Genomic DNA, 15,404 nt, shown 5'->3' on the forward strand with positions numbered 1-15,404 from the left:
GGGGGTTGGGTGGTGGTTGGTGGTTCCCACTGAAACTGGGATTGACCCTCTGATTTTCAGGGGGCACAGAGGACAGATTAGAAGGAGCAGCGGGTAACAGCCTTCCCAGCCTTTCCCACCAGGTCATCGGCTATAACTCTGGGAAGGTCTGTCCCCAGGGCTGGAGAAGAGCAGGGTGAGAGAGGGGCAGAGAGGAGAGCCCATGGGCTGCATCTGGGGTGACAGAGAAGTCAGGACCTCTGCCTTCCCCTTTTCCCACCCCACCTCCCGGGCCTCAGTTTCACCTTTTGGTAGCCTGGGGATAATGCCATGTGTGCTGCCCTCACCCGGGGGAGGGGGTGGATGAAGGATGGCAGTGTGCCCCGGGCACTGGAGGGAGTGAAGGGCCTGTGAATTCATGAGAGGGGTGAAGATGTGGCGAGGATGAGCAGGCAGATGGGGGTGGGATGGGGAATCACCTGGACATGGGTGGGGTAGGGGCAGAGGGATGAGGAGGATGAGCTGATGGGAAGGGGAGGCATGCCACTGGTATGTGCACAGGGCTGGAAAGAGTCTTGTTCTGTCATCATCCCCTGAACCAGTCCCCAAGAGTCACGCACCAACCGTGCTCTACAAACACACGGAGAGAAGAGGAGAAAGCAGCAAGAGGGACTACAGAGGCCCCTGTCTGGCCCAGACAGGGGACAGTCACCTTGATTTGGACTCCCATTTTCAAATCCCCCTACGTTGTCTTTTTTTAAAACAAAATTCAGTATCAGTGACACTGTTTCTTTTGGCACTGAATTCCAGAAAAACAGGAGGGACGGAGTGTGCCTGCTTTCCAACACTCCCTGCAGGGCTCTGAACCAATACACAACAACAAGTGTAAGAAAACCAGGAAGGAAAACTGATTTTTATAGAAACTGGAATGAAACTGACCAGTGTAGTTTCATTATCCAAGCCAAGCGGAAATGCAAAAAAATCAAAATAAAAAGTAAACAAACAGCACAAATGGTAAGACGTGAGTTCCATTTCCTAAATTCTTTCCTTTTTATTCCATTCAGGTGTCATCAGGAACCCCAAGAGGCCTGCCCCCCTTCCCCCGCAGCTCGTCCACCCCCAGAATGGCCTCTGGGCTCTGCCCTGCCCCCCACCCCCCTGCCCTTCTCCAGCACAGCTATGAGGACCTGCCGTTCTGACCGCATCTCCACTAGGGATGCCCTCTCCCCCGAGGGCTAACAAAGAGAGTCAGGCAAGTTGGTTCCAGGAACCTTGACTGGAACCAGGGGAGGCTGAGATGGGGAAGTGGTGGCTCTGGGTACCAAGTTCTAAGCAGTGCAGCTTCCCTTCCCTGGTGGGGAGGGGAACAGGGCACCATCTTCACAATGGCTCAGGCTCCTTCCTCTACTCCTCTCAGATTTAGCTGGGCAGGACTCAGAGGTCCTAGGGGTGCAACCTTGCTGGCAGGGCCCTCCTGGAGCCCATATATCTCACCATTCCCTTGCCCACACCGAACTCTAGCACTGGAGCCCTGGCCCCCATGGTCCTCCTCAGCCCTGGCACCTGTCCTGAGGGGCCAGAACCTTCCCTGCCTGGACGAGGGCTGACTTCAGTGACAGTGCTGGATCCCTTCAAGGTTCGGGGTCCAAGGGGCTAGGGAAGAGAAGAGACCTACCTAGTGTATATGTCACAGGGAGGAGGAGGATGCGGGAGACAAGGAAAGGGGGATGCAGGGCTGGGTCATCCCTGTGAGGTATTCCAGGACCCTGATGAATTTCTTGTAGATCTGTTCCAAAGAACTCTGATCAACTTTCACAGCTAGAATGTTCCTTAGGGTCTGTCATACTAACATGGCAGCCTCCTAGGGGCAGGAGGCAGGGAAGGATGAGGGGCTGAGTCTGCATTGAGAACTTCCCTAGTGGGCCTGTTGCTATTGGGACTCTCCCCCTAAGATTTGGGGAGGGTGGGAAGGAGGTGGCAGCAGGGGCAGGGTAGGGCCAGGGAGGAAGTCAGCTGAGGAGGCCAGCTGGGGCAAGAGCCATGGTTCTGCCTGGCAGTGCGGGCCGGGTCACCCAGCACTGAGGTGAGCATAAAGGAGGCGCGGCCCCTCATTACCATGTTGTTAGGTGGAGGGGTCTTGAAAAGTCCTGGCCTCCTCAGACCAGGCTCACATTCCTGGGCAAGGGTGTGTCCAGGAAGGGGGCTGTGGATCTGGAGCGGGAGATCAGAGGCGTGGGAGCTGAGAAGTGCTGAATCTGACCTTGCCTGGCGGAAGGTCAAACATCTCTCTTTGAATCCCCATCAAAGTTTTGGTGGCCTTTGCCCAGATGCCATGGGAATGGGGCAGTTTTAGCACCTTTCCAGGGCTCTAGTCTTGGGCTGCTTTGAAACACTGAAGTTATTAACTAGGCCCCCCTCCCACTCCTCCTCTAGATCTGTCCAGAGTCTGTGCTGCCCTCACCAAACTCCCCTCCCCTCCTCACACACTCACCAGAGAATCTGTCCGGGGCCACTGTAGGCCCGGCTGCCCAAAAGATCTGGCTGGGCCTGAACAAGCCCCCCCTGACAGCCTCTCTCCCACCTGCCCTGTTTGCTATGGGGAGTGGGTGGTTCTGAGCTCCTTGAAGTTCCTGCTGGGGCCACCCTGCCTGGTTGGTGAGCAGGCTCTGGCCCCTGGGGAGGCTGAGAGGCCCCAGCCTGAGCCTCTCCTCCACCCTGACCTCCCCCATTGGATCATACCTAGAGTGGTGTCCTTGCTGGTATCCCCACATCCCATGGAGTGGGGGCTAGGGGCTGAAGGGGCACAGGCAGCACCCAGGGCATCTTTGTACAATGGGGTCCTGTAGGGCAGAAGGGCAGCCAGATCCTGAGGTCAGTACTAGGTTTTGGGCAGACCCCTCTTCTACCCTCAAGACTACAGGAGCAAAGGGCTCTGGAACCTGTGCTCTGCCTGGCCCCACCAGGCTCCTCGCTACTGGGGAAGATGCAGCCTGGGAAACGTTCATTAAGAACAAAGTTTGGAGAGTTGCTGAGAGATGGGGAGGAAAAGATGGGGAGAAAGAGGGACTGAGGGAGGCAGAGAGAGAGAAAGAGAGAGAGATACAGAGAGAGAGACAGAGAGAGAGAGAAAAACCCAGTGCGCAGTGCCTAGGGCATAGACTAGCATCCCCATCTCCCTAAAGGGTGTTGGTGAAAGGGTAAACATCAGGAGATGGGGTGGGTAGGGGCCTGGGAAATGGGGACTGCACAAGCCCCTGTGCCCCTTAGAGCTTATATCTCCTTATACTCCAGGAAAGGGCTAGGAAGTAGGGCAAAGCTTCCTGTCTACACCCCTTGGGGACCCCTTGTCAGTGGCTTGGAACCCTCTTTTACTAGAGCCCTCCACTTCTGACCCAGCATCTCCTACCCTGCTCTTGCCCCCAAGCCCACCCCTACTGGTCACTTACTTGCAGGAGAGCTGGTTGATGCCCTCAATGTAGTAGCAGACACCTCCATTGACGCAATAGGACTTGGCTGTCTCGTTGCACTTCCGGGCGTGCCCCGACCAGGATGAGAGGGTGGTGCTCACTGAGGGTATGAGAGACATGTACCAGTGACCCACTGAGACCATCTCTAGGTCCTAGGAATCATCTCCTTCATGCCCCATCTCAAAACTGGAAGATGACCAGAGGCTGCAGGAATGACCAGGGAGGGGAAGTCTGGTGGTCCTTTCTAGTTACCAATAAGGCAAAGGAGAGGCCACCATGAGCTCTGCCCGTATGCCCAGTGCAACCTTGCACCCAAGCTCTAGGCAAACTTCCAAAGGCCAGGAAGATTTTCATTCTTTTGTGGGGGGAGCAAGGTGAGATGAGAGCAGGAACTGCTTCCTCTGCTGAATAAGGGCCCACCTCTCCCCTTCCCTGCCTGGCTTTCCGGGGGCTCCCCTGCAAGTGGTTGAGATGCTGATGTCTCATGTGGTGCACAAACGTAGGAGGCAGTGCGGGGAAGAGACACCTACACCCGCCTGCATGGCTTGGGCTCTCATGGTGGACCAGGAAGTGGCTGGAAGGGAGCTGGGCCTTCAGGGGACGGCACCTTCAGGACACGGTCATTTTCTAAGATCTGGAGAGATGTTGGAGGTAGGAGGAACCCTAGCTTCTACTCTCTTCCCCTTCTCCAAGGGCTAGGCTAGCTCCAAACCTCCCAGAAATGCTTCAAAGGCTACTATGCCCCATCTCCATAAGCATCTGGGGTCTTCTCCATGTCTCCCCACCCCAGACAGCCCCCTCCTCCCCGACCTCATCAGCTGTTGCCCCTAGAGGGAGCCTCCAGGTCTCGGACAGCCCCAGCCATAAATCATGGGTTTCAAGTTGTTGGGGAGGAGACAGGGCTGGGGAAAGGGAAGCAGGCAGCTGGGATGCGAAACTGGGGGAGAGCAAGGCTGGGCCTTAAGGCTGCTAGCGCAGACTGCACGTCCGATGGACTGGACTCATTTGAGAAATGAACATCACTGAACTCTGCTCCTCATCAGGGAATGGCATCCAGAAAGCTGGCTTCAAGTGAACATACTTGCCCCAAACATCAGTTTTAGATAATGCCCTGTCCAATCCAGACTGGACAGCCAGAAGCAGGTCCTGCTCCCCTCAGCTCCCAGGGCCTCTGAGGGCCTCTCGCTGTCACCCAGCCCAGCAGTGGCCTCCTGAATGAGATGGCCCAAGCTAACCCAGCTGGCCCTGTCTCCTCAGGCATACTGGGTCTCTCTCACTCCCCTCAGTAATGGAGGTGAAAGTGAGAGGAGGAAGAGGAGGGCAGGCACTCGGCGCCCTCAGTGTTTAGACATGTGGGGAGACGGATGGAGCGCGGGGGGCCAGGAGTGTATACACAGCTCTGCCTCTGTATATGTCTGAGGAGCACGCTGATAAAATCCAGCGGGCAGGGCCGGCTTTACCGTCCCCTCCACATCATGCCTGCTGCTGAGCTGGCATCCCGGAGCCCCACCCCTGCTGAGGTCTCCCTCCTCGGCTCAACCCCAGACCCAGCTGGAACCCACATGCTGGCTGGAACTGGAGACCTCCTGCTGATCTTTGCCCCACTTCTGGGTCAGTGAGACCCAGGGAACTAAGAAAGGGACAGAGAAGAGAAACAGCCGAGGTGACCACGCCTGCCAGTTGTAAAATCTCCTTGCTGGGAGAAGCCTCGAGGTTGTCCTGCTCTTCATTTACATGGCACAAGAGGAGTGAAGAGAGAGAAGGCAGCGAATGTCTGGCCAGAGTGCAGTGTGTGTTGCAACAGAGCCTCAGGGCTCCTAGCCCTTGGCTGTACATCCTCCCCATCAGCACCCAGGCTTGACATAAGCAGACGAACGCAAGCACTGTGAGGACTGCAGGCCTGGGCCCTCCTGTGGGCCTTGGCTAAGCCAGAGAAATCTCAGTCTGGATCTGCCAGGCCCTGCCTGGCGCCCTCTGCAGTTGTAGGTGGCACAGACTGCCCATTGCTGTGCCCATTGTTTCACCCCAGCCGAGTGAGCAGTGGACAGCAGGGAGGATACTGGGGTGGCCGGGGCCACGGTTGCACACTTGGGCGTCTCACACATATATGTCTGTGCTCATTGGGGCCTTGAGGGGACAAGGACAACTCCTGAGGAAAGATGGGGCCTCCCCAGCCGGGTGCATTGAGCCTGGGCTGCCAGCATCATGTTGCCGTGGGGACGAGGCTGGGGCCCCGGGAAGGTAAAAAGGGAAGACAGTTGGGGAGCCAGTCACAGAGGGTGTGGGGAAAGAGTGACCGTGGGTGTTTCCACCTCAGAAAGGCCACTCCTCTGTAACGGCAGGGCCTTCCCAATACACTGCAGCCCAACTCTGCCAGTGGCGAAGCCACACTCCATGGAGATTTCCACATGGAAGAGCTGCGCTCATGCTGTGGCGTAGTTACACTGTTCTAGCACGCGTGGGCTCCTGAGGCAACGTGGTTACACCCCCCTTGTCAGTGTATCCGTATCTCTCACTATGGTCGCCCGTGTTTGGAGAAGTGAAGATGACATGGACTCTCCCTTTACACCTCTACGGGGATGGCTCACAGCACCCCAAACTCAACAAGTCCAAAACTGGGCTTTGCACCATCTGCCCTATCCACCTTCTTCCCCAGTCTTCCCTATCTCAGTGACCAAATGGCACAAACCAAAGAGCTAGAGGGCATCTTTGACTTCATCCTCCTGTATTCCCCTATAGCCATCTATCGCCAAGGGTTGCCATTTCCACTTCCTCAAGAGACTCCATCCATGTCTCGCTACCTCCTCCCCTAGTCCAGGCCACCGTTGTCTCTTTCTTTGATGACCACAATAGCTTCCTCTCCGGTCTTTCTGCCTTCACTCTTGCCTTCATCTCCTTTACTTTGCAACAGCCACAGTGGTCTTTAAAATACGTAAATTGTGTCAATCTTTTCTATTATCAAAGCTCTCCCGTGGCTTCCATTTGCACCCAGAATAAAGCCCCCAACTTCTTCCCAGGTCTTATTTGGGCTTCACCACCTCTCCCACTTCATCTCCCATCTTTCTCCTTCAGTATGTTTCAGACTACACTAGTCATAGCTCTGTTCCTCTAATAAGCCAACTACTCTCCTGCCCAGGATGTTCAAAATACAAGTGTCTCAGGGAGGCCTCACCTGACTTCTTAAGCTGGTCAGGTTCCTCCCTTATTCCCTCTCTTAGCTTCATATACTTTTGTTTATAGTTATTCTAACATAATTACATGACTAGGTGTGCAACTGTTTACTTTTCTCTCCCCCAAGACAGAATCTTGCTCTGTCGCCCAGGCTGGAGTACAATGGTACAATCTCAGCTCACTGCAACCTCTGCCTCCCGGGTTCAAGCAATTCTCCTGCCCCAGCCTCCCAAGTAGCTGGGATTACAGGCACATGCCACCATGCCCAGCTAATTTTTGTATTTTTTAGTAGAGATGGGGTTTCACAATGTTGGCCAGGATGGTCTCGATCTCCTGACCTCATCATCCACCTGCCTCAGCCTCACAAAATGCTGGAATTACAGGCTTGTGCCACCATGCCCAGCCAAGTGTTTGCTGTCTAATGCTTAGTTCCTTCACTAGAATGTAAGCTCCATTTGCGCAGGAGCCATGTCTGACATGTTTACCCTGAACCCCAATGTCCAGCATGGTGCCTGGCACATAACAGGTGCTTAACAAATATTTACTGAATGAATGAATGAGAAAATAAACATCTTATTCTTTGGGGGGAAAAAAGTGCCCTGTGCTACCATTGCAGGGATTAGTCTGGTATCCTTGACTGATAATGATATCTTTTTGGTAGATTAAAGGACTGTCTCCTATTAAATGCAAATATTCCAGAAAGGTCCTTAGAGGAATGAAAATCAAAGCCACAATGAGGCCAAGCCCATGGCTGCATCACCCCTGTAATCCTAGCACTTTTGGGAGACAAGGCGGGAAGATCACTTGAGACCAGGAGTTCAAGACCAGCCTGGGCAATGTAGCAAGACCCCATCTCTATAAAACACACACACACGCACACACTCTGAGATACCACTTTCACTAGGATGGCAAGAATCAAAAAGACGGATAATAACATGTGGTGGTGAGGAGGTGGAGAAATTGGAACCCATATGCATTGCTAGTGGGAATGTAAAATAGTGCAGCTGCTTTGGAAAACAGTCTGGGAGTTCCTTAACAAATTAAATGTGCTCATCATGTGCTCCAGAATTTCCACTCCTAGGTGTATTCCCCAAGAGATTGAAAACCTATGCTCACACAAAAACTTGTGCCCAGATGTCCACAGCAGCATTATTCATAACAGCCAAAGTGTGGAAACAATCCAAATGACCCAAGAATCCAAGCTTATGACTGGATAAATAAAATGTGGTATGTCTATACAGTGAAATAGTATTTAGCCATAAAAAGAAATGGAGTACTGATCCATGCTACGACATGGTGAACCTTGAAAACATTATGTTAAGTATAAGAAGACAGTCACAAAAGGCCACATATTGTATGATTCTATTTATATGAAATGTCCAGCATTAGTGGTTGCCAGGGCTGGAGAGAGGGAGAAATGAGAGTGGCTGCTAAAGGGCATGGGGTTTTTTTTTGGGGTGACAAAAATGTCCTGAAATTAGTGGTGACGGTAATATAACTTTGTGAATATACTAAAAACCACTGAATTGTATACTTTAAAAGGTGAATTTTATGATATATAAATTATATCTCAAAAAATTAATTTAAAAAAGCACCCCGGAGGGGTAAGCCCAGGAAGCTTTGATGAACCGTTAGTGTCTTGGTGTGACTTTATCAGGGCCCCTGAAGAGTGACAGCGGCGGGGTGGGAGCCACTGCTGTGGAGATGCGTCCCCTGCTGCCCACAACTGCAGCTGCTTTTCACCGCTGCTCATGGAGAAAACTTCTGCTTGTCCTTCAAGACTCGGGCTGAGTGCCTCTTTATCTATCGAGGCCCCTTTCCCTTTGATAAATTGCCTACCTTCCTCTCAGTTTGTTAGAAAAGGCAGACCTTTTAGAGTTCAGGTTTTAGTTTCCTGCCATTTGAGGGACTTTCTTGGGGGCCAAGACTGTGACTCCCCAGAGCTCTGAGCAAGATCTTGTTGAATAAGCGCTTGCTGAATGCATGACTGACATGAGTGTGCATCTGTGTCTGTGTGTGTTTTTAAACAGCCAGCCTTTTCAAGACTCCAGGTAAGAGACTGGCCCAGAGACCTCTCCAGGGCTTCCATGGTCCTATGACACCCCATGTCAAACCTGCCTGTCCTCTGGGGCAAAGCTTGACATCAGGGGCTGGTACAGTCACCTCAGGACATTCCCAAGCTCCCTTTCACCTGGGATGAGACATCTGTTTCTCTAACTCAGAAGTGGGTTGGACCAAGCTATTGTGTTAGCACCACAAACTTCCTGCCGACTCCTCCTGCCCGCCAGTTCAGGAAGGCGGGAGTCTCTTTGTGAGCTGGCAGAGCTCTGACTATAAGGAAGGCCTAATCTGATTTGTGGAAGGAGCCCTGGGCTCCACTCGAACAGAGTAGTAGCCACCAAAGAGCCAAAGCGATGCCCACCAAGCAGCCTGCTGTTCCCTGATGGCCTCCCCGTGCCCTCTTCTGGCTGCCCCATCCCTGTAGCCCTGGTTTCCCTTCGGCCTGGGCGGGCCAAACCAACCCACCCTGGGATGAGTCAGAGGGGGCAGACCACAGGGTGTGGTTGCTGCAGGTCTCATGGGCTCCATGGATAAACAAGGAGCCTGGGCATCTCTGCCTGGGAAAACATACCCCAGCAGGGGCCTCCTGGTCCCCAGCAGTGGCCCTGTTCAGCTGTCCACATCAAGGGTAGGCTCTTGCCTGCCATGGACTGCACATGGCAGCAGAAGTGGTGTGGTGTGTGTGTGTGTGTGTGTGTACTGGTTAGGTGCACAGGAGGTCAGCCTTAGCATGAAACTCAGAATCCCAGGATTTTGGAGGGAAGGGGCTTAAAGATCATCCAGTTCAGCCCCATAATGGGAAAACCGAAGACTGGTGGGGTGAAGTGACTTACTCAGGGTTGCATGACATAGAGCTTGGACGAGGCCAAATCTCCAAACTCTTTCCCCTGCTCTGCCCTGCCGCTCCCCTGGAGAGTCAAGAGGCAAGAAGGCTGTGGGAAGCTAGATTCCAGATATGCCCTCAGTGCCCAGCCCAAAGGCTCCACTGTCTGGTTCCTAAACTGATCAGAGCACAGCCTGCTGAGGGCTGACAGGACTCCATGTGTGGGACGGGACTTCGGCTTATCTGAGGGGTCTTACCACCTCTGGCCACAGGCCCCAAGCCCTGTGCAAGAGAGAGGGCACTCCTGTGGTTTTCTGCATGGCAGCCACTCCTGCTTCCTCTGCTAACAGCACCCCTCTAGGGAAGTGTTTTTCCATGGAGTTCTGGCCAGGCCATCACTCACAGTGCTCTGTCTCTCAGTAGCCCCTGTGCACACACAGACAGGCCAGGCAAGGATGGCCCCACCCTCCAAGCACAGTGACTGGTCAAGTGGGCCACATGACCTGGCAGGGTCAATCAGAATCCATCCTTGTGACTGTACTTATGGACACAGAGACAAAGCTATCTCTTTTCTCCAGGTGGTGGGCTGGGATGGGGTAGATCTGGAGCTGTCTGAGGCCATGGGCTCCTCTTCCCACCCCACTCCCCAAACGTGAGAGAGGCCCATTTTACAGAAGGAAAGAATGAGGTCAGCACATAGTGAGAGAAACTGTCTTGAGCCATCCTATGAGTTCTTGGACCCTTCCTCTGAGTTCTTAGATTCTGTCACACCTGGGGCCAGTTCCACTTCCGAACTTACCAGTTTTATAAGCCAATAAATAAATCCCTTAAGATAGGTTTAAGTTAGTTCCAGTTAAGAAAGTCTTGATTAATAAAACAGGAAGGCCCCAGATCCAAAGTGGATCTGAGAATGTCTGACCACTATAGCAGAGGTGGCAGGTGCTAGACCCCACATACAGCCCACTTTCCCAAACTTGGGATAGGATGAGAGAAGTAGGAGCTCAGACACCCTCCCTGCTATCATGCCAAGGCTGGGCCATAGAGGAGGCAGTAAAGACCTTGGAGCAGGTTATAAGTTCTCTTATATAATATTTACCAGGCATCCACTGTGAGCCAGGTGCTGTGCTAGACCCTGAGGCTAGGGTGGTAGACAGACTAGACATAGCCCCACACAGCTCAGAGACTAAGTGTTTGCCAACTACTTTTACATTATACAGCTCTATCATTAACTAGGTGTTTGACTTCAGGTGAAATATTTAATCTCTCTGAGCTTCTCATTATTTATAAAATATATCCTGACTTTGAGTATGGGTTCATGGGATAACGTGAAGTTTGGCTCAATAAATACTGGCTATGATTGTAACTTCCAGGAGAAAGCATCCTCCCTGTTCTCCCCACTCCTGAGGCTCACAGATTCACTGGGGTGGCCATGCCCACAGAGAAAGTTCAGCAATAGCATGAGAGTTGAAGGCTAATCAAAGGCTAGAATTCAAGAGATGCCATCAGAGCATGGTTGGCCAAGGAGTGGCCCAGGAGTGGAGCCCTAGCTGGGAGAGACGCTGCAGTGGGTTGGGATGGTCAAGGAGGAAGAGATGAGGCCATGGCCTCCTCTTCCCACCCCACTCCTCAAACATGAGAGAGGCCCATTTTACAGTAGGAAAGAATGAGGCCAACACATAGTGAGAGAAACTGTCTTGACCCATCCTATGAGTCAGGATGGCACAGGAGCAAGAGTAAGAATGGAATGGACAGGGGACTGATGGAAGTTAGGTTGGAAAGATCTTTTAGGCCAGGGTGGTGAGAACAAAGTCCCTATTCTGTGGTTCTATGGGGTGGGGAACATGACAGGATAAAAGCACCTTAGGAGGCTGCTGCTCTGGTTCAGGTGACTAGGGATGAAACCCAAGCCGGGGTTACCCTTGAGGTGTAGTTAGAGCAGAAGAGGCAGGCATGAGAAAGATCCAGAAAGAAGAATGGCAAGGCCATGGAGACTCAGACTTATTAGACACAGTGGCGAGGGAGACCAAGGAGCACAAGGGCCTGGGAGATAGGGTGTCCCTCACCAGGACAGGACAGACAGGGTCTGAACTAGGTTTTTGTCTGGGGGTCATAGGGCAGAGAGTGTTCCAAGTCATCTTTTAGACTATTCTGGGTTTAGGACATATTGGAAGACTGTCTGGTGGAAATAGAGGTAGGTAATGACAGATACAGGATTAGATTCTGTGATGAGCAGGAGTCGAAGTGAACCCCAATAAATAGGTAACCACATAGCACACTCAGTCTGTGTGTGTTGGGAGCAGGAGAGTGATCTGTGGGATTTAAGGTACTCAGGCTAGAGTGGAGAGGGCACTGCCTGAGGACAGGCAGTTTTGCCAGAGAGGAGAGGCAATTTCCCCAGTCAAGGGAAAGAACCAGGGCCTGAGAGGGCAGTGCAGCAGGAAGGCAGCTTCTACCCTGAGGCTGGGTCTGCCACTGTAGAGACGAGAAGGTAAGAGGTGCCATGAGGTCCTGACCTTGCAAGACTTCAAGGAGTGGGGATGGCCTGTGGGGGAGGAGTTTGCTGTCCCTGAACAGAGGCTGCCACTAGGGGCCCCAGGCATCCAAGCTGCCCACCCATGGCCCTTTGGAGATGGCTGCCTGCGCTCAGGTGCCCAGCAAAGCAACAGGCAATAGGCAGTCAGCCTGCACATGCCCTGGGCCTGCCTCTCCCTGCAGCCCCGCTCCTGGCAGCCCAGCCTCCTATAATTGCCTTCTAAAAATATCCTTCCCCCCACCCCCACCTCTTGATTTCAAAATATTTAGTTTTCAGGGTATTTAAAATGAGAGCTGGCGGCTCTTCCAGGCCCAGATAACAAAGCTAAACATTTATGCTTCGACTGCATTTCTCTGAATCGGCTGAGATCTAGGGCTTGATATGGCAGCAGCAGGAGGGAAGGGAGTTGAGTGCGAGATGGATCACATGCAGGCCCCAAGGGCCGGGGGGCCACTGGCCTGCCCTGCCAAACCCCTCTAGGACCCTTCCCTCTATCGGGGCCCACCTACCGCTGTTGACGTAAAGCCGGCCCCGGACGGTGTCCTTCCCCAGGATGTTCTCTGCCTCGCAGACATACTCCCCAGCGTCCTCCACCTTCACCTTGTTGAACTGTAGTCGTGAGTTCTTTCTGGTTAGGGAGGGGATAAGAGGGAGAGAGGCATGAGCCAGGGCCGGCTGTGGCTCCCCAGCGGTCACCCAGCGGTCGTCTCTCTCCACAGAGCCACAGTGGCCCTGCAGCTTAGATGGGAAGGAGATTCCCTCCGCCCAGCGATTTCTGGAGTCCAGGTGGGGCATGGAGTCCCTGCAGCTGCAGGGAGCCCTGGGCCCTTAGGACAACACAGGGCAGGACTAGTGGCTGCTCACAGGTCCTAAATCTATGATCCCTCACATCCGCTTTTCTAGGGCTGGACCACTGTTGTAACATTCTTCTGGGGGAGTAAAGCCAGGCCCTATAGGAAGTCACATGGCCACCTCCCTCATTCCCAGCTGCCTCTGCCTCTCCTGGGAAGTGGCAACCTGTCATTCTGGGTATGCAAGGCCTGTTCCCAGATACCTGGGAGGGCGGCTGTCCTGACAGATTCCCATGGCGATGGTGCCCAGACTCCTCGTCAAAACCTGGGGCTCTCCCTTGTTCTCAAAATCAGCCCTGCCACTAAGGGGCACTCTGTGGCTTCTCCAAGGGGTTTTTGTTTCATTCATTCATTCATTCATTCATTCATTCATTCATTCAACAAATGTTTACTGAGCACTTTCTGTGTGCCAGGGGCTTGTACACCTTGGGGAACAAAAAGATCCTGGACTTGATCCTCAGGGCCAACCTGGGTGTTCTCTTCTTACAGAAGGGAGAACTGAGTCCTAGAGGGACTTCCTGACTTGCCCGAGGGCACTTGGTAAGGCAAAGGCAGAGGTATGCCAGGAGCTGCAGTTCATGAGGACATGGGCTATCTCAGAACCCAAAGCTGGGGCTAGCCCTGAAGCTTTGAACCTAGTCCCTGCATGCTGAGAACTGTTTGGCCAGGCCTGGGCGGATCCCCCCAGTGCTGTGACTCCAGGGCACCTGGCTCTGGTCCTCCTCTTCTTTCTGAAGCCCCAGTCAAACCTCTCCTTCCTTCTCAGAGTTTCCCTGCACCTACCCCAGGGTGCTTAGGCTCTGCAAGGGTCTGTTCACAGCCCTCACCCCTTCCTCTGCCTCCAAGGTCCAGCACGAGCTCTGGATAAAGCCTGGGACCCCAGCCTGGCCCCTAGGAGGAAGCAAGAAGTAACATGGTAATTTCTGTAGATGGTATGATTGCCTCCTCTTTTTAGTGCTGAATTAAAAAGCCAGGTTTCCAGGCTATGTGTAGTGGGTTGGAGAGGTGGGGGAACACGAGGGAGGGCAGTAGAGCCATCATTGCCCTGAGTCTAGGGTATGTAAAACTGAGCTATGGAGCTGATGGGGTAAGGAGGCCAATGGGAGGCAAGCAGAGAGGCTGGGCCAGGGTCAAGGAGATGCAAACTGGCTCACAGTCCCTACCTGGGCTGTTTCCACCTCTGATGGGGGGCCTCTTCCCAGGCATCCTTACCCCCAGATCCTCCAAACAAGGGTGCTACAAGGTTGTCTTTTCTATAGACCCTACTGCTGTGGTGATGTCCTTGCTGATGCTGTGGTGACAGCTGCTTAACTATTCCATATCCTTCCTGCCTCAAGCTGGTCTCTGTCTCCTTGGCCTGGTGCCGGGCCACAACCCTCTTTTGTCAATTATAGTTTGTTCCCTTCATTAAAGAGAGCCCTGGAGGCCCCTCTGACTAAGACAGCATCTCTTTCCCTGATCCAGCCAAATTAGATGCCACAAACTCCAGCTTCCGCCAGGGTATGGCTTCTCTCACTTCCCTGTGCACCCACCAGATTAGCAGGGAAGGGGGATCGCCTGAGGGTACGGGGGTGGGGGTGTTGATGCACAGGGGACTCTCCTTGTCACCCACCCTGGAATTCAAAGGCGCTTCCCTTCTACAGCATCATATGTAGCAGGACGCTAAGGAAGGATTCCCCACTTGCAGGCATGTGAGACCTGAAGAAGGGAGGCACAGGGCTCTGGGAGTGCCCCTTCCCTCTGAGGAACAAGAAAGAGGCAGGGGACAAAGATAATGACCCTGAGGCTTGCTGCAGGTGTCCTAGGTTAGCAGCTGTCTCATGGTTTCATGGAAGCCGGCCCCAGAGATGCACATGGGGTTCTGGGTCTACGCTGAGGGGCAGGGCTCTGAGGGTTTCTCAGCCCCTGCAGGAACTAGAGTCACCACCTTCTCCTTCCTCACTCCCAGCTCCAGGTGGAAGCCTGAAGATTCAGGACTCTCCTGTCTCCCTGGCAGGCCAGGTGCTGTGTTCTGCTCCTGGTGCCCCATCATGCGCTGACCCAGGTTTGCCCTGAGATGGTGACCACGCCCCCCCCACCTCCCCAGCTGGCAGGGACGGGATCTGGGCAGCTGTGTCCTCCACAGTGCCTACCCCCGCCCCCTGCCTGCTCAAGGGGCCTGTTCCAGCCTGCCCCTCATAAACAAGGGAACATGCGATTCTGCAGGGAAGGCCCTGTGCCCAGGGCTTGGGGGGGCAGTTTGCTCCTGGCACAGGAAGGCTTGGGTGAGACGTTTCAGGGCAGTGGGCACAGAGACAGCACCCACTGAGGAGGGGTCTCTACAGGTCAACAGAGATGCCCAGACAGAGTGCGGCCTGGGCAGGGAGAGTGCCAGGAGGCAGGGGAGTCAGCTGTTGTCTGGGCAGACAGGACAGAGAACATTTTGCCAGAAAGCAGACTCCTGCTGCTGCCCTTGGCCCCTCTACTAGGTGAGGTGTGTAGTGTTGGATGGGTAGTGTGTGCAGGTGGCTGTTCTCTCT

At 53.6% G+C, this 15,404-nt stretch overlaps 1 protein-coding gene across 1 annotated transcript in view; it reads right to left on the bottom strand.

Moving 5' to 3' along the window:
• NRG2 (neuregulin 2) overlaps positions 1-15,404 on the bottom strand; it is a 267,820-nt gene that overhangs the window by 21,490 nt on the left and 230,926 nt on the right. The window contains exons 4-5 of the mRNA XM_030927679.1: positions 12,544-12,662; positions 3,426-3,546 (exon numbers count right to left, since the gene is read on the bottom strand). Coding sequence (XP_030783539.1) covers positions 3,426-3,546; positions 12,544-12,662 — 240 coding nt within the window. The remainder of the gene's footprint in view (positions 1-3,425; positions 3,547-12,543; positions 12,663-15,404) is intronic.

The sequence above is a fragment of the Rhinopithecus roxellana genome, chromosome 3, assembly GCF_007565055.1.
Source record: "Rhinopithecus roxellana isolate Shanxi Qingling chromosome 3, ASM756505v1, whole genome shotgun sequence".
In the NCBI taxonomy this organism is placed as follows: Eukaryota; Metazoa; Chordata; class Mammalia; order Primates; family Cercopithecidae; genus Rhinopithecus; species Rhinopithecus roxellana.